At 32.3% G+C, this 20,464-nt stretch overlaps 1 protein-coding gene across 5 annotated transcripts in view; it reads left to right on the top strand.

Annotated features, from left to right (window-relative positions):
- The window catches only part of lig (ubiquitin-associated protein-like lingerer), a 465,599-nt gene that overhangs the window by 353,575 nt on the left and 91,560 nt on the right, over nucleotides 1–20,464 (top strand). For all 5 annotated transcript variants that reach the window (XM_090403755.1, XM_090403757.1, XM_090403754.1 and 2 more), the window contains 2 exons: nucleotides 1,371–1,436; nucleotides 2,417–2,495. In XM_090403755.1, the coding sequence (XP_090259881.1) occupies nucleotides 1,371–1,436; nucleotides 2,417–2,495 (145 nt within the window). The remainder of the gene's footprint in view (nucleotides 1–1,370; nucleotides 1,437–2,416; nucleotides 2,496–20,464) is intronic.

Below are 20,464 nucleotides of genomic sequence, written 5' to 3'. Positions count from 1 at the left end.
TTTACCACGAGTTGCCCCAGTCCTGAAAGTACTTCAGGTGCAAACTTTGTTTGCTAACTCGTGGATAAAGCATAAAAACCAAATTATAATTATTTTATAAACCTTTAAAATATCCCAAGCAACAAGGTCTTCCATAGCCAATGCCATGAACCCTGATCCAGTTGCCATTTTCATTTTTGACAACAACTTTAACTTCATTGGTACCAAAACACAGTCCAGTCTTGCTTTATTTTCATGCAAGAAAGTTTTTTCCCACCCCCTTCAGATCCAGATCTCATCTCTTGGGCTACCTTGCATCTCTAGACTAGGTATCATTTCCTCCTTGCCTTAAGACACTGCTTCTCATCTACAACATCTAATACTGTGTACATCCAAGATCTATTCACCTTAGAATAATGTAATCATATGTGGGTTGGTGCACCAGAAACCTCCCAATAAAATGTTTAATGCTCCAGAATAGGCTGTATGATTAACTAATGACCACTCTCATAGACATATATTATGCATCTTCTATAGTATTTTCATGGCCCTGCCAGTCAATATCTGCTCCCTTTTCTTTCCATATTGGTAGAATAGTTTTCCACTGTGTTAGGAAATTTCTATATATGCACTGATGTAATGTTTATTCATATGCATGCATGGTTTTGATGTATATAAAAGTTTTTTAATAACTTTCATGTTTGTGCATCTGCAGTACTTAATTTTATCTGCAAATTCACACAAATGAGCTTGTTGTCTGAGTAGAATCATAATGGTATAATCTGGTATTTGAGTTAGTCACACTTATGGATGTGGCAGAATTTATCCTGGAAACTGGCTTTTTATTTCCTAAAAAACAGACAATCTTGGACTTTGCATTCAATTATAAGACAGAATATACCCACCATGCAGTTTTATTAACTTCACTGTGATCATTAACAGCAACTTCCTTGGATACACTAGCTTAAATTGTAATGGTAAGGGAAAATACAATTGTTTTAATAAACATTGCTCATTATTATTATATAAAATGGTTTTAAATAAAGCTATAGCATTTCAAGTGTCCAAATTCAGCCCCAATTGGTTGAAATAAACACCTTTAAAAATATTACATTGCAAATTATGGTTTCACTTATAATTACTCATTAGACACTGTGTAAAGGTTACACATAAAATATTTAAAGATTTTGTCAAAAGTATAATACATCAGTATTTTCCTAGTTCAGAAAGCAATTATTTACAATATCTGCCAAATCATTTCATCAGGGTTGGGCAAGCATAAGTAAACTCTGAATCCTATATAAGGCCTTTGTCTTAAAAGTTGATTGTTCTATAAATGAAAGTTTACGGTATTGTAATATTGATGCTGTCCTTTCTTTGTTTTTTCCTAGGGTCTACAGCAACCAGTTTATAGTTATGAGGATATGCAAATGTTGCAGTCCAAGTTAACAACACTGGTATGTCAGTTATATTCACTTTATTTATTACAGCTGATGTCTAGATTTCTTGCTAATGAAATAACTTTGATTTAAAACTAAATTAAGAGTAATAATTTACTTTATTAATATACCAGAAGCAGCTATTGTTATTTTAAACAATACAATGTTTTTTCTCTCCTAAAAATTGCATAATGACTTGCTCAAATCTATAAAATATTGATTTAACCTCAGTACTTTCTGGGTCCATCTCCCACTGAGGAGATCTCAATAATGGTTGAAACGAGTCTGAGTAGTGGCCTTTTCCATAATGCATACCAATATGCATGTCCAAAAGGAATTGCACTTTGCATTATTGGATACTAAGGCAATTAGTATGAAGTTAACAGCCTTGTATACAAGCAGTCTGGTCATGAAGATTCTTCACATACAGACTGTATTGGCATATGCTTAGGTATTGGAATAAAACAAGAATATAATTTCTGGTGTATTATAATCTTAACTGACATGGATTTAAAAAGCATAACTTCAAAATACCACCATGTTGACAGTGAAGCCATTCTTATTCTGATATGGTTAGTGATCTGAGTTTAAAGATAATGTGAGAAGTCTGAATCTTTATTTAATACTTCACAAACTGGCAAATTATCTGCCATACACTTTTAAATATTGGTATTTGATATCTCTAAAATAAATGTGTATGTTGTGACAGGAGTTTTATATCAGAAGATGCTTGTGTGTTTTAAATTTATTATTTCTTATATCATTTAAAAATTATATGTTTAGACATTCACTGTTTATGCATGTTTTCAATGAAGTTTTTAACGGAATTTGAAACAGTGCATTTCAACTGAAAAATTACTTTTAAAGCATTAGTTTAAAAATATGTCATTCAGTGATGAATAGATAATTTGTTTAGAGGTTTTTTATGTCATAAGTATAATAATGAAAAGGAAATATTTAGTATAGAATACAAATTGTTTCTTATTTTAATTTTAAAGGGGTATTATGATATGCAGTTTCAAGCAGCAACAAGCCTTACTGGAAGGGATCCTGGTTTGGGAAGTGTTGCTTACACTGGTGAGTTTTACTGGTATCCCTATGCCTATCCATGAAGCAAGCTTAGAAGCTAATAACGAGAGACATCATTTCTTGATTTTGCCACTGCTGGATGACTTGTATTCTTGTTATTACTAATAAATGTCTTTATATATCATCTGTCTTTATATGAATTTGACGGAAAAAAACTTTAATAAAACAAGGAAAAAATTAAGTATTTCCATCTGCTTTTCTTGTATGTTTTTATTGTGCAAGGTTTGCTATATATCATCTTTTACTTTCCTTAATAATATGACAGATTCCATTTACAAAAAAAAAAGGGATTAGGAAGAGAAACAAATTACTTTCTAACTTTCATTCATAATTCTTGATCTGGTTCTATATGTGTACATACTCCTTGTATCAAAGTGTCAGTTTATAAACACAATTTAATTGTTGCTGAATTGTTTCAGTTTTGTTCATAAATTATATCAGTGTATTATAATTATTATAATGCTAATGTTTTCAAAGGGGGGGGAGAGAGAGAAACATTAATAAAGTAAGTAATTTTTAAGAAAACTGCACTATCCCGCTCCTTTAAATTCGTTCTTTCATTCTTGTAATATCATATGTTTAGCAGTATCATATCCATGCAAATTGTGTTTGACATCAAGGAGGGGAACTGGAAATTGGTAGACATTATTGTAACCAGATATTGTCTACCAAATTTAAGATGATGATCTAGAATCTGTTTGCTGTATAAAAGCAAATTGCTCTTGGTTTCATCTTGTTTTTTCAGTACTCTCTTGAAACCTCTATTATTAACTAGAGGTGCAGAATTAAAAATTAAATTTCAGAACAGGGATCTGAGCATGAATTAATCAAAGCAGACAGTGTTGACTTTGGAAGCAGAATGATTAAAAATATACTGGGAAATATGACAAGAAAATGAAAATTGAAGCTTAGGCAACACTATAAGAAAAATGAAGAACATAAATGAGACCAAACATATGCTGTATTTATTGTAGTAGTAGTAGTAGTTTATAAGCACTAGTAAATATGGAACATCATTGATATAACAGCCAATTTCACAAAACAGGAAGAAGAAATAGCATTGCAGCTTTATTTAATAAGAATTTGGTAAGAAAGGTAGTTTTTTTTTTTCTTTCCCTAAATAAAGACTCAACTGTACATTAGCATGATTATAACACACATTCAAGTTTTTTGCAACTGAGAATTTAAAAAAAATAAATGGAAGTCTAAGTAATAGTTTTATTTCATATTTGGAAGGCAGCTGTATGGAATGAAAGAAAGATATGATTTGGAATTACTATCTAAATGACAACACTGACTGAAACTGAAAATTTAAAACTTTTTCACTTTCTATTCTCTGTAAACCCCCAAGAAGACAATTTCATCTTTTAATCTGCAATAAGGATAAACAAAAAATTTTTGTTCATCCTGTACTACAGTGATAGTAGAAAGACCAATCCATATAGTATATTGAAAATTGCCCTCTCTGTTGAGAAAGAGAAATAAAATGTAACATGTGAAGTCATTTATTCTTTCTTTCTCTTGTGTATCTTAGTATGGTTTCTTTGTCTTGTTTTTAAACAGTGTAATATTGTAGCTGTAGTGCAGAACAGTATTGTGGTTACTTTGGTACTATTCAACGTATTTCCAACTGTCCAGTTTATAATAAATCTTGTTAGTTTTTGCAGCTCAGAGCATGATAAATTATCACATTAAAATTCAAATCACAAACATTTTTGATCCAGTTATTAGTTAGCTATGTAAAATACAAAAGTTGTTTAAGAAGTTTATTGTTTTTAACCAATCTCTTGTCATTTTTCTTCCTCCACTCCATTAGTAGATGGTCAAGTGTTGCTCCATCTGTTGTGTTGCAAAATAGTTTTTTAAAAAAAACACATCAAAAATCCCTTATTAAAAATAAATGATTTTTGCCAGTATTAATTTCCATTTTTATATATTCTGATTTCATGGGCCCTCATGGTTGAGTGAATTTCAACAAAGCTGGATTCCCATCCCTTCTGGAATATGAACCTTTTCAAGTTAATGTGAGTTAGCCAGTCTCATACAAAGGTGGCTACCTCCCAGAAATTCTGGATTTCATACTGCAAAAATATGCATAGAAGACAGTGCAAGTCCTATCATAAGCAGTAATCAGTTTTCAAAGAAACAAACTTATTTGGCCATGATATGACATTGAGCCTAGCATGAAAAAAAGAAGATAGATGTAAAATCTGTCTTCTTCTTTAAAACCTGATTTTAAAAATTGTTATCCTTCCATCAATGTTCTCTTTGGGTATACATGCTCTCTTTTGATTTAAGTCCTTTCGGATTTTTGAATTTTCTTTTAAGGAAATTTAGCCAACAGATCAATTGTTGTTGAAGACTACAAAAATGTGTTTGTAATGTATTATGGGGAAAAGAAGAGGAAAACACATAGGATGAGAGGCATTATTCTAACCTCAGGTCAGTTAGAAAAGGCTGCATATTTTAACCAAAGGAAAGCAATAAGAATAGGAGGAGAAATAGAAAAAATATACAGGGCCTCCATATCACATACATCAGTAACAGTGATGTGCTTTGGTTGAAAAGACCTTGGTTCAATAAATGGTGATCAACGTTTATAATAAGGATCGCAGTCCTTCAGTTATGTGAATAATAACTGGGATGGTGAGCAAACTGACAGAATCAAATGATTTATTTCTTGTTAAATGCATGTGGCCTTTCTGTATTTAATGTTGAATATTTTGAGTATTCAACATTAAATACAACATAAATTGAGTATGTTGAATATTTGAGTAGTCAGCTTTTTGAAAGCTTGAAAGGCAAGAGTCATTCGCTAGGCCCTGCAACAGGAGACTGAAGCACTTGCATTTACTGGGATGTTGCTTCAAACATGTTATCAGATGAAATTCATACATTTGTATTTTGTTTCTTATTATTTGCATTTGGTATGACCAATTTAAATTTTGCATGCAAGTATTACTTACATAACATACTCTATAACTGATCAAAGTCTTAGAGAAAAGTTTCCACTGTTGCATTGTCCAAGGTTTGTATGTAAGCATAATTGAGGCTAATAATTGAAATATACCATGAAATATTAAGTTGGTGGTGGGGGAGGAGAAACAGTGGTAGCACAATGATAATTAACACCGTTTTCACAGTATTTTGATAAACAAAGACCACACTTGCTATAATTTTATTGAATGAAAATCATCATTGAATTCCTGATATTCAGGGGGGGGGGGGGTGTACATGATATGATAGTACCACATGAAAAATTTACATCATTACTAACTTCCTATCTATTTTCCTCCAGATCAGTCTGTTACCTGTCAAGACTCCAACATTATCAGATCTTACATTTTTATCTTCTATCTTTTTACTGTATCAGTCCACCTATATCTAGGCCTTTTTCCTCAATCTGGCAGAGAACACTTGTTTTGCTAATCTTTCCTCTCCCATACCACCTGAGATTAGCTCTGCTAATGCATTCCTGGATGCTGACAATATCAAGTTCTTTCCTAATAACCTCGTTTTTAATATGATTTTGCCATTGATCCCATCTGTTCATGCCCCTAATCTTTCTCAGGACTCTCATATCTGCGCTCTCTAGTCTTTGGTCAAGTGTTTTACTTCTGACTCAGCTGTCAGATCAATAAATGAAATTTGGCTTGAATACTGTCTTGTATATAGCTAATTTAGTGTTTTGGCTAATTTCTCTCCTATTCCTATTAATTTGTTCATATGACTTCCTAAAATACCAGCTTTGTTGATTCTGTTGTCTATTTCCATATTTAATTTACCATCTTCACTCAAATTGTGTCTAAATAGCTGAAATGTTTCACTTGTTCTATAGATTCTCCATTCACAATGCAGTTGATATTTTCAATGCTTCTCCCTATTTTCGTAGTCTTTGTCTTGTTATTGCTAACCTTCATGACATATGTATTACAACAGTTATTCAATTTAGTCAGGGAATCTTGCAGACTTGTAGCAGATTTATTTAGACGTATAACACGATCTGCATAAAGCGAAGAGCTGAGATTAACATCTCCAATTTTGATATCAGGTTTAATGCCACTTTCCTCCATAATATAGTGGTTAGCATATCCGCTCTCCGACCAAAAGACTGCAGGTTCGAATCCCGCCATGGGCATGGATGTTGTGATTGTCTGTGGAATAGTAGTTGCGGTGGTTGGCATAGTTGCAGTCAGTTGGTGGATTGAGTGGCAGAGATGGATCGAGTTGTAGAGTAGGTGCCCTTCCTAGATGAATTTTTGGACTTCCTGGAGGTGTCAAATAATAATAATATGATCTATATAGATAATAAATAACAGAGGGGATGATGTACATCCTTGTCTGACACCAGATTTAACATTAAACCATCTTCTTGTACTTCCTTCAATTCTAACTGCTGACTTACAACTCAAATAAAGACTAAGTATTGCTTGATATAATGCCCCATTGACACCATATAACTGTACCGTATTGAATAGCTTCTCTCTTGGCACCTTATCATATGCCTTTTCCAGATCTACAAAACTCAAATCGAGATCTTTATTGTATTTCCATGATTTCTCCACTATTTTTTCGTAAAGTGAAGATCTGATCCTGACAGTTTCTATATGGCCTGAATCCAGCTTGTTCTTCACCAATCTTCCCTTCCACAATCCTTCTCGACCATTTCTCAAGTATACTTGCATATATCTTACCAGGAACACTCAGTAGAGAAATACCTGTAATTCTCACATTCAGTTTTATTTCCTTTTTTATATATGGGTACTATGAGAGCTCTACTCCAATCATTTGGAATTCGTCCCTCAGTCCAGACCTTTTGAATTATGCAGTACAGCCACTGTAAGACTTTTATACCTCCATACTCAAGCATTTCTGGTCAAACATCATCTACTCCACTGCCTTTCCACATTTCAGGCTTTTGATGGCTTTTTCTACTTCAAGTATGGATATGTATTCCTGACTGTATGCCTGTTGAGTGTTTTTTTACCACTGTGCTATCACTGCTTGTTTTATTAACAATTTTTCAAAGTAATTACTCCATACATCAATGATATCTTTTTCTCCTTTTTCATGTGACCTTTATCATCTCTAACTCCTTTTCAGCACTCTTTCCTCCATTTCTAAGCTTCTTCAACAACCTCCAGAATATTTTGCCATTTCTTGATATTTATTTTCTTGCCGAAGTCCTCCCATGACTTTTGTTTAGCTAGTTTTACACAGTGTTTAGCTTTCTTACATTTGTCTGTGTATTCTCTAAGACCACAAGCTGACTTATTTGCCAGGAACTTTTGATATGCTTTCTTCTTTTCCTTCATTACCTCTTTAATTTCCTGTGTCCACTATGGAGTTCTTATTTTCTCTCCTTGCAGACATCACTACATGCCTCTCTGGATGAATCAATCTGTGTTTTCTTCAGAGCTTGCCATTGAAACTCCAAGGTTTGGTTCTTATTCTTAAACTCTTTCATTTTTCATGAATAATCTTTGTGTATTTCAGTCTACAGTTCACATCTGAAAGCTGCTCAACTTTTATTCGCTTTAACACTTACTTACATGTTCTTCTTTTCAATATGAAATTCAATTTTATTCTGCTTGCACCAGTGAGAAAACATCACTATCAGCAATAACATAGTCAATTAGAGACTTTTTTTATTCCTTGCCTCTTCTCTCCATGTGAATTTGTGCACATTTTTATATTGGAACATGGTGTTAATAATATCCAGTCAGTCTCCTGAGGCAGAAATCCTACAGGTATTTGCCATTATTATTAGCTTTGCTCTTTTCTCTAAATTTTCCCAAAATATTTATGTATGTCTGACAATCATTTCCTACTCTGCTATTTAGATCTCCAACAAGGACCAACTTTTCCTTTTTCATTGTGTCAGTTGCTTTCTCTAAAGCATCAAAAAAATTCTTCCACTTCTATCTTAGTAGAACCTTCTGTGGGACCATAGGCACAAATAAGTCTCATTGTCCAGTTCCCCATTCTGATATCTGCCAACATCACTCTACCTGAGACTGCCTTCCATTCAAGAAGATTAGCCTCGTATTTTGTGTTGAATACTATGGCCACTCCTTCCTTTCCTTGATTGTCATTGCCTGAATATAACATTTTGTATTTATTGCTCAGAAAGATCTACCAGTTTTTGCCTTTTTTGTTTCAGTCAACCCTATTATGTTGATCTGGTACTTATTCAATTCTTCAGCTAGCTTCATTTCTTTGCCATTCCGGCTTCTTTTGTTGATAGTACCGATTTTTGAACCCTGGTGATGCTGAGTTGCTGGTGAGTTTTAGGATTTGTTCCAGTAGCTGACTTTTCGCTGTTTGCCCTGGTTCCCTTGTGAAAACAACGGAGGCATTGTTTAACTGGGCGATGCCCCAGCTGGCATGAAATTCTCTCATGTTGTACCATCATTTTTTATGTTTTGGTTTAAGCCATTAAGAATACAATTTGGTCGGCTAAATCCCAAATTGCCATCCCATCCATGTTCATTTAGTATCCAGGTAGGTACCTAACAGGGTGAACCATGAGAAGGTGAACATTGGACATTAGGTCAGAATCCCTGGTCAGTTCTCCACATTCCTTTAAATGCTATGTGAAGGTGTTCTCTCAGTTAAGCTTTGACCCTTAAGCACTCCTGAGTGAAAACCTTGCATCACTATAAAGTAGAATTCAGGGCATTTTCTCTTATAACAGATTTCTTGCAAAATATAAGTCCATTTTTATTTTTAAGCAAATTTTTTGTTTCGAAAATTATTTGTGCTTCTCTTTATTAATTATATCTGCATGAATTGCACAGAATTTTGACTATAATGCCTTCAATCAAGATTAGTATTTATAATAGCTCGAATTGATTTCCTTTTATATCATGTTTATTTTCATTGTATGGCATTCAACCAAAAAATAATAAATAAAATGGTATATTAATTTTTGTTTTGATACTATTAATTATAGTAACAAATGGAAATGACAGTAGAAACATTCAACAATTTGTCATAGCTTTTTTGCAACAGAAATATAACGTCTTTCATGTATAAAATCATTTATGTTATCAACATGATCTGTATATAAAAAATAATACTCCATATAGGTTTGTCATTAGCTGTGGACTTGAGAATTGCAGATAAGTAATGATTTGAACTAAAAGTGAATTAGTTATCTACATTTGCCTTTTTTCAGGAAATATAAAAGGAAGTTATTGACTACTGTCAATAATTTCCTTTTATTTAGTGTCATACATGTGTAACATGTTTATTGAAAAATTACATATTCATCCTCAAAAACATACTGGTAAATAATGCATAATATATATTAATTAGAAAACAGAATTAACAGAGATTATCTTGGCTTTAGTTGCCTTAGTAATTTAACCTATTTGCTGTTTGTTTTCTATTTTAGTACTGGTTGGAATTGATATCTGAACTTAATATACAAGCATGTCCATAAAACTGAACAGATAAATGCAAAGAGATTTCAGAGAGTTGTGGAATACATTATAGATTTTGCTAAGGTTTCTCCTTGAATCTGTGCTGCAATTCTTGTTAATCTCTCTCTCTTGCAAAGCACACGCTTATCTTCTTAGAAGAAAAACAATGTAATATTTTTTATTTTAAATTTCTATGTTGATTTAAAAAACTTTTTTTTTTTTTGTTACATTTGACTTTTCAGTTATGCTGTACATCTATCAGTATAAATACATGTACCATTCATGAATAATAATACCATACTGAGTTACAAAGACAAGTAAACTGCAGTAAATTACAATACAAATAGTACCACACCATCTTTTTCTACTATGTTCATCTTTCTATTAAATCATGTTATCTCAGTTACTTGCTTTCTGTTCTGCATTATATGAGGAGAAAAAAATCCTGATAGGTGTCTTATTGGATTGTTATATGTTGATAGGAATGCATTATTTTAAGTCAGACTGGCATCAAGTATGCTTACCACTTTGAGACAGCAACCTTAAGCCCTTGGAGATATTGTGCCACTTTAAAAATCAATATGTAATAATTATATGTAATATTATATAAATATCATTGGGAAGTTGTTTTCTGATACATACTTTGATCAAATTGTGCTGTTTGTCGTGCTTGCAGTTAAACGGACAAGTGTTTCTTCAATTCTGCATATCATGACTTTAACTGATGCCAAATATTTCTCATTAAAGGACTCTGTAACACTTGAGGTTTATTAAAAGTAAACTTCATTTTCATTGTTGAGATATATTTAGCAAATATTCTACATAAAACAAAAATGTTGGTCTGTTGTAAAAATATTTCTGTTCAGAATCACTATCATAATTACTTTTGTTTAGGCTAAATCACAGCATCAAAGACTGTGTAAATCTCGAGAACTATGTGCAGATGCTGAATTTTCATATTCAAGTGTATATGCAATTAAGCAATTAAATATTTATATAAATTCACCTATCACCTGTATGTTTGTTATTTCTCATTTAAAAAATTTTTAAGCATATCTGCAGTTTAGCTCTGCAATATGCATAGATCTGTACAGTGAGGTGGGGGGGGGGGGGATGCTGCTTCTTGAATGTATAGTTTGCGTGCTACTTGCATATAGTATATATTAATCATCTGTGTAGCTCAAAACTAACATTAAAAATAAGACTGAATAAGTTATTATTATTTTTTTTTAATTTTTTTGTGTGTATATGTGTGTTCCAAAAAGGTTATAAACCTGTAGTACATTAGTACAATGGATGGGCCAAGGATTTTTTAAACATTTTTTTAGATATTGTTTTATTTCTTTACATAGTCTGGAAACTCTGCTCTAGTGACCAAACATGAGACATTTTCACACCACTTCAGGTCTTCATGAAGTAGAATGGCAATATAATTCATCTACCATTTAGTATTCTATGAATATTGTTACATAAATAGTTATTTTAGATACAGTATTAGTAAAAAAAAGAAATAAGACTTTTGAAAGTTTTGTTCAGTTCTGGCTGATGTTGGATATTAAGTTAATATTTCACTTAGCTAATTGTATTTACACAAAAATGACAATATTTTTTTAGTTATTTTTTTAAAAAAGGGAGTTTTTTTTTTCACTTAAGCTAAATAAAACTTAGGAGTGTATATAACATCATTGGATCATCTTTAATAAATATTATTAACATCTGACCTTCATGGAGTCAGACTCATCGTGACTCAATATTTAACAATCTTTTCCAAATGTATTTTTGAGAATTAATGATTATAAAATATGATTGTTGTTGACAATCTTGTCAGCTCTGTTTTATTATGTTTTTTCATATTTGTTCAGTGCACTTTATTTGGCATTCATATCTTGTTTGCCTTGCTAATTATTATAATGGGTTAGTTCCAAATAAAAATCTAATGCTCATACTGCAGTATGATAATCACCTCATGGAATATCTACGATATGGTTCTATAGCTTTTCTATGCCTCAATATTGCTAGTTTACTGTCTCAGTCAGTACAAACACTAGCTGTGCTGAGACAGAATTTTGGTCGTCACCATTTTTCTTTTATTATCTCATCACATAAACTAAAATGTCTTAATATGTCTTGTGATAAACTAAAAATTTCATGTGATCTATTGTTCAAAATATTTTTGCTAGTTTATACTGTTTATTCAACAAACTAGCCATATAGATAGAAAGCATATATTGGTGTGAGCTTAGATAATTTCTAAACAGTCTTGTAACATGAATGTTATGAGGAATTTTATTTCTTGGCTTTGGTGTTTTTGTTACGTATTGAATGGTCACTTTAATTTTGAGGCAGAAGTGGACAATTGAAAAATATCCATTTCTTAAAATTTCTTTCAATTTTTCTTAATTTCCCAGCTGCCTACTATTATAATAAAGGAAGACTGACAGACTTTTCTTTATCAAAGATATTGTATGTATGGGAGTGTGGTGTATGTTGGTATTGGGAGTGGATAAAAAGAGAAAGTAAAGGTAAAAGTTTAAAACACATAGCATGACTGTATGAAAAGGCCAAGTCTGATGAAGAAATAAACATAAAAAAAGTGAATTTTTCTTTGCCTGTTTCATTTATTTTATTTTTGTTTTTAATTCTGTGAAGAATTTGAGAAAGTATTTTGAGAAAAACTGTCTATGGGAAGTTTGTAATGATGTAACTTTTCCAGTACCCCCCCCCCCCCCCCCCCCACACACACACCCTGAAGGTAGTACATATCGTGACTGATTATGCCAACATTCTGACAATGAAGAATACCCCTAGTTAAAATTGTTTAAGATAATGAGATTGTTTGAGGTGTAAAGAGCCTAAAATGGCTTTAAGCTTGTGATTATATATGTGCAATCTGGTTACGCTGATTAAAATTTCTTCATATTCTATAATTAACAAAATTTTCAGTATAAAACAAATGTCAGTATTCTTTCTCTTTATCATCATATAACTCAACAGATTTAGCCTTAATTCAGTGCACTGATATCTGGAAGTTGGGTGAGAATATGTGACAAAACAGGATAAATATATTCAGTTTTAAGCAATGACTATTAAGAGAAATGGAAATGAATTGTATTCTATATTGATTTCTCTATTATTGGAACATCAACAGTATCAGCAAAAAAAGAAATAATCTGTTTATACTGATGTAGCTGGATATTTTGTGGGAAGACAAGGACAATTTTAGATCTTGATGCTAAATTCCTCCTTGTCCCCTACACACATGTACAAAATCAAGTCTCTAGCAGAAGGGATTCTTCTTAAGGAAAAGGAGAACTAGCAACTATAAAAGAGTGCAAGATGCAGTGCATTCAAACTTGGATTGTGAAATTCACTTGTGAATTTGTAAATTCTGACTTTTTATAAAGAAAACAGCCAAGAATGCATGCAAATGAAACTTTAAGCATATAAAAAAGTGGTTCAGCAGTTACAAAGTTAACATGTACCTTAGTGTCACTTATCATTAATAAGACATGCTCCTTTAAAAAGCATTAAACCATCACTACAAAAGTATAAGTTAAATGAAAATGAGTCCAATATATAATCTGCTATGAATTGAATAGTAATTGTTAATGTGGTAACCATAGAAATCATGTGTTTGTCTCTTGACTGTCTTTGAACCCCTGAATGTGATACATCTCCCTTTTTTTGTATGTGGATGGACAAAAAAAAAATTCATGGATTCTTTGTGGAGTATGTCATTGGTTTTGGAGTCAACAAATTGTGGCAAGATAAGTTCTTCTCTGTAATCAGATGTTTGAGCTGTCCACATTTATTTTGGCTAAAAGTTAAAATAATAATTATTATTATTCAGGCCTCCGTGGAGTCAAAAGGGTCATCGTGGGAGGTCCTTCCTAAGAAACACAAAGTCTATCAAGACTCTTCGAGGGGAGGTCCCCCCCCCCCCAAGAAACGCAAAGTATCATACCACTCCTTGAACTCATTGACCGTTCTCGATCTCACCACTCCATCAGGCAATGCATTCCATGGTTCAACCATCCTCCATGCAAGGAAACCACTCGCCTTCTTGCTCACAGTTTCCTTTCGTAACTTCCAGGGATGGCCTCTTGTCATCACTCCTTCTCGCTGTTCAACCAAGCGAAAGAACTCCCCAGTGTCAACCATGTAATCACCTCTCAAAGGTCATCTTTTGTTCCTTTTGCTATTGTAGCCAACCTTGAAGTGTTGAATATAATCAGCTTTCCAAAATTAGGGATAAACAGAATGAAGGGGAAAAAATTAAGCATTCTAGGTGTCATAACTTATGACTATAATAAGATAAGCAGCCCGTAAAACCAAATTTGCAAACAGTAATACTGGAAAACGACAGCAAATCATTGTTGTAGCTGAATGGAGCTGTTAGATATATTGAACCAGACTTCAAGCAGTGTCTTTTCTCTTGGTGAAACATCTGACTGCCATTTATTTATATTGTGCATGCTCTCTTTTTAACTGTCACTATTTGCTTCTCAGACAAGTTCACAGTCCTGGTTGGCCACGTAGATACCATCTGCAACTAACACTGTGGTGTGGATGTTTGTAAATCTCTTTTGGGATCAATGATTTTAATCCACTAGTTTTCAGCCCTGCTTATTTGGAAGCCTGAAGCAGATTGAAAAAGAGTTCCATGTTTTTTTCTCTTGAGCAGGGTTTCTGGGTTAGAACAAGATGCCTTGATAATGAAGCAACTACCCTATATTGGTAATGCAAATGGCAGTATTTGATAAACTTAATGTTTAATTTTATGGTGTTCTTGATTATGCAGGGGAGGGGGTCCTTAAAATTCTCTATAACTTTCATAAAGACATTCTCCAATAATAGAAATTTTTTATTTTATAAAGGTGCTTATGGTTGTATCTGTTTTAAAGCTTAAAATGTTGGGAAAGAAGTTATAAATTTCCTTATAATTTGCATGGGAAAGAGGGGAAGACTAATTGCTTGACTGGCAGCTTACATCCCACATATACAATGCACTTACCTAGTGGTGAATATGGGAATAATGAAGCCCACACATGAGCAGTTATAACAGCTTGTTTTCTCTGAATTACAAACTTTTCTTAAAATTCAGCTTACCACTTCCTGTGTATGAAATTTCTATATTTACTGTGTAAGCAGATACCTTACCAGGAGCTGCAATTTTTGTAATTGACAAAAGCTCTACCAGTGATAGCTATTAGTTGCAGTGATTATTTAATGCATGAGTTTAGATATTGGATGAAAAATGTATTATTTTGGGAGGTGTAGAGGATATGACTAAATTCCGTGCCATACAACATACTAAGGTCAATTTGAAAACTTTAGTTTTACATTAAAGCATTTTTAACATACTTGAACACAAGTTTTGCTATGGCAGCTGTCTGATAGCACTCTCTGCTTAAAGATAATTTTAAATAACCTGATATAACTTAATGACTGGCATCAATAATCATGATTAAATCATCTCTTGGAATAGATTATTAGAAATTATCCAAAAAAATGGGATTTTCTGATAGCCTTATACTTTTCTTAGTCTTAATTTTTCAGGACATTTCCTTTATTTTTAGGTTAAAATATATAAATTCAGTATTATTTTTGCAGTACGATTTATTGAAATGTAAAGTTTCCATGAGACATGAATTCATACTACAGTAATATATTCAATATATACAAATATATTATTCAGTGCTTAATTTTATAATTTAACAGAGAAATTGTGGAACTATATGACTCCATGCATTGTGTGTGACCTTCAAAATGTTTGTTAATTGAATTTATATATAAACAGATACTTAAAATTCCCAAAGATTTTATTATTTATAGCTTAATTAAATGAGTTAAATTCAACATTATCTGCAATGAACAACTTTTAAGGAATTTTTTTGCTTTGAAAAGTGTCAACTATTTTAAGAATGACTTGGATATTAAAGCTTAATTAAATTGCACCATTATAAAAAATAAAATAAAAAATTTGCATGTGGAATCGGAAAAGAAATGCTAGATTTTTTTTTTTTTTTTTTTTTTTTGTTAACATACAAAATTATTAGAGTTCAGTGAACACGATTTTAACCATGTTATACATAAATTTTTTCATATATATTTGTGAGAATATAATTGGCAATTTTTCTCACTTACATTACAAATTTTCATTGTATTTGTTCAGCTTTTTTAAAACGATGTTACATCATCTGTTTTTATCTCAAATATTTGACAATTTTTAACTGCATTTAATCTAAGAAAATCTAGTTAATAAATAGTTAATGATTTCTCAATTGCTGGTTGAAGGCACTTATAAGTAAACCCTGAATGGAAACATAAGTATAAAAACTGATGCCTGAGTTACTTCAAGATTGTTCTTTTTTTCTTAAAGAATTCAAGTGGCAATATTTTAAAGGATAAAAAACAAAAAAAAAAAAAGAAACTACTTTAATTAATTGAAATTAAAATTCTGGAATAATATAAACTTGGTAGGGGTATTCTTGAGTAGAAATTAATGGTGTATAAGAAAAGTGAACATAATATTGAATATGTTGATGTGAATAAATTGGGGACTACTGAAGAAAAATAGATAGCTATTTATCTCTCATATAATCAACTGCTGCACATGTCTCTGTCACAGTCAAAAACAGAGGTAAGTTGTGTTAAAAATATCTAAAAGTTTTTTTAGAGATAACTACATAATTGTATTATTCCTTATATACTTCATTATTTATTGATGACCCAATACAACAACACTAAAAAAAAAAAACATCTACTTCTCTTTCCAGTCTTAATTCTTAAATAATTTCTTTTTAAATTTTTAGTAGATTCTTGCCGATTCATTATTAATCAGTAAAAAGAAGTTAGTTAATAAGAGAATATGAATTAATAAACCTACTCTCGGATTACTGTAAATGTTCCAAATTAATGTCATGCGATAATTTTTTTTTTTTTTATTGTGCAGATGCTAAACTGTACTCTAATAATTCAGTTGATTTTCATGGTTGTGTCATTTCCTCAGATAAACAGTGCTATTAATCCCTAGTCAGAGTATTTTCTCTAGTATCTACACTGATTCCTCTGAAATATATTACTTTTCCCTTTACCAAGTTAGGCCTAATGTCTTTCCACGACCCGAGTAACTTGGCAAATGAGTCCTAATATTTCCATGCTGTTGGCCTCAGATAAACAAAAGGAATTCACTTTGTATTGTTTCGAGCCTAGTTAATCCTTACTATGTAGTTTTCTGAGTGCGACAGTTCATTATGTAGCTAGATTGCCTGCTTTGTGGGATGATAAACTAGTTACTGGGAAGGACAACTTGTATTAAAGATTTCTCTCATTCTTGATACAGTTCAACTGAAGTTCGGTCTTTCCAGCTGTAGGTCATCACTGCTGCTGATGGTGGACGCTGTTCCCTTAAATATATCATCTAAATTTATTTTGTAACTTCTGCTTATCCTCCTGTGATATCTTTTTGGTAACCTCTAACTTGTTTATTGCTGGAGAATCTGCATGAGTGCAGATTCTCCAGAATAACATAAACAATCTAATCATGGATGCCATTTTGATGGCCTCCATGCTCAGTAACTTCATCATTATCTTTGGCTACTCTTTTGATTTAATTTTCGCTCACATGCTAGCATAATTTCTGTTAAGGTACTAAAACTTGGCATTTTTCTGCTTTGGTTGGAAAGGCTTGGGTTCAGATCAACTAGGATGTGAAAGAGTTAAGTTGAAGGTAAGGTAATCAGTATGATATGGGAGTAGCAGGGTTTTCCCTTCTAGATGTTCAGGTTTTTCATTTGGCAAAACAAACAAACTTGCCAGAAAACACTGCATAATATATAGACCTCAAGTGTTAGTTGCTAACATCCTGCAGACTATCATTACATGGAGTAACTTTAGAAGGGCTTTTCAGCTGAAGGTGATTTGATCTTGTATAGAAGTGCAAAGGTTTCTCTTCTGAGAAGCTTATGACCAGTATGCCTGTTTTGCAGACATATTTGTCTTGGTTGCTGTGTCCATAATTCAAAGCAGATGCACACTTGAATAGAAATTCAAAGATTCAACAGCCAGATAGGCATGATGTATGGTGTAATTACACACCTACTCCAGGAACCATTCAGTGATACACAATATACATATAATCTGCTGGAAGTACAAACTGCAGAAAGGGATGCTTCTTGTGCACAGCAATATTCAAGTGAGTTGTGGCATTTAGATATTTCTCCAGTATCGATTGACATAATGTTGAAAGTTTTTCCACTTGGTTATACTATAAATGAAAGATGCCAAGAAATTATATTAGTTTAATCAATGTAAGCAAACAAAGTTTGTGCGTGAAGTAAAATGGCAGAAATTTGGTCAGCTGGCTTTGTTTTCCTGTTGTATCTATATTTTTTAATTTATATATATATATATATATATAGTTATGTGTATCTAATGAGTTCTACCCCATATACAAGTATAGAAATAAACACTGATGTGTTCTTTATTATTTAAGCATATGTTAATCATGTTTTTCATTCAAATTTCCTCTTTCTATACCAGACCTGTGTGAACTAAAGAATGGTTATTTATAGTGGAAGGTTTGTTATAGTGGATTTGATATTAACAAGAGAACTTTGATTGGGCTTATGGGAATAATTAGTCATTATGATAATGATGAATGAGTTTAATGTGCTTTATAATCTTGTTAGCCAAGCCATTGTTCATTTCCCTAGAACTATAAAAAATATTCTAGCAAAAGTTTAACAAAATGAGGATCTTGTTAGTAGAACACTTTAAGGACATTAAACAAATTTGAATGTCTTTTTATTCAGTTAAAGGAACATTTCTGGTATTAACTAAAACAAAAATCTCATATGCGACTGCTATTACGGTGAACTCATTCACTACTCAGAGGATCCAGCCAAGGCTTATGTCATTATTGTTCTAATAAAATTCATTATGGAAAACTTCCACTATAACAAACTATTTCATACCAATAACAATTAACTTACCTCAAGAAGATTCAAGTACTTTGAGTATATTTCCAATTATTGAACCAGATATTTATTTCTATAAAGGATAATTTAAATTCTAATTAGTAAGTGTTATACATGATGTTTATTATCATCATTACATTAAGACAAAGAACAAATACTTTGTTTGTGGGTGTTTGCAGAATAATAAAAAGATGTTTTGTGTAAAGTAGTTGGGATTTGATCTGATATGGTGTTAACAAGAGCATGGAACTTAGAAGTCTTGCAGTCTTCTCTCTCTCGAAGATATGCTGTTCTGGAATAATCCTGCACATGATCTGTGAGATCCAGTAATTTGGAGGACTACTTCATTCACATTTATTTGGAACTAGCATGTATGACTTATAGCATATGTGTATGCAATTATTATTATTGTGACGGCATATGCACATGATAACAAGAGAGAAACAATCTTGGGGCATAAACTCTGAGAAAGGAAGCAATGTTGAGATTACTGAATATTATTATTGGTACTCCAACATTTTGTGGAATGGAAATGAATTCATGTCAGGAAAATACTCCTTTGCTGTTATTGAACTTCTAATTCTTTCCCTTTGAATCAAACACGAGATTATGACTTTGGATTGTTGCCATATATGCATTTATATGTAGAAAATGTGAAGAAGGATTAGACATTGAAAAGCAAGAGTGATGAAAATTCTTATTGGCACAGTGCCACTGTGTGGGTCTGTGATAGTGTGCATTTCAGTTATACAGGTAAATGAATATAGTTCTGATTTTGCACTCTAGCCCTGCCTCACAGTAATGATTGCCCTCTCCTACCCGCTGTATGTGAATTTGCCAGTCAATGGGTTGCAAAACTATAGTGCATTAGTACTATGAGTGGAATTTAGATTAGATAATCCAGAAACCCTGCCCTAGACACCAAACATAGAACTTTTTTAATCCATGTCATGCTCCTTCTAATAAACAGGATGGTGGTCTCACATCAGGTGACCACAATCTACTGGCTAAAGACTAGCAACTCCACAGTCTGTTAGTTGAAAAATGAGTACACTGTCTGCTCAGCCAATAAGGCTGGTTTTTTGTCTTGCAGTTTATATTAATGCTCATGCATCATCCCATTTGAGTGTATTTTGGTACATAGTACATCCTCCCCCCCTCCACTGATTGAAATCACCTTTGAAATTATATTGTTTATTTTCACATCCATATTATGCTCATGCTAACATAAAAGGCATTTCCTCATGACAAATTAGCAATCTCCACTTTTTTTTTAAGTAGCTTTATTAGGAAATGATAAAAAAATAAATAAATAAAATAGATATATTTAAATAGCCTTTTCTTGCAATAATGTTTGTTACATGTGCATTATTTATGACATGCAATGTTGATTGTTAAACATGTAGATCTTTCCTTCTAAACCTTTATCATGTTAAAATGGGATTTCATTTTTAAGGTAATGTATTGTCTGTTTGTGTAGAAATAAGGTTGAATGATTACTGTTTTCAGCTGATATGAGCTGACCTGATTTTCTTTCTGTTTTGCTTGA

This window comes from Typopeltis vanoorti, chromosome 14 (assembly GCF_054136105.1).
Source record: "Typopeltis vanoorti isolate ZY-2024b chromosome 14, IOZ_Tvanoo_1.0, whole genome shotgun sequence".
Classification (NCBI taxonomy): domain Eukaryota; kingdom Metazoa; phylum Arthropoda; class Arachnida; order Uropygi; family Thelyphonidae; genus Typopeltis; species Typopeltis vanoorti.
Note: the sequence above shows the minus strand (reverse complement) of the source record. Positions and strands in the feature narration are given on the sequence as shown.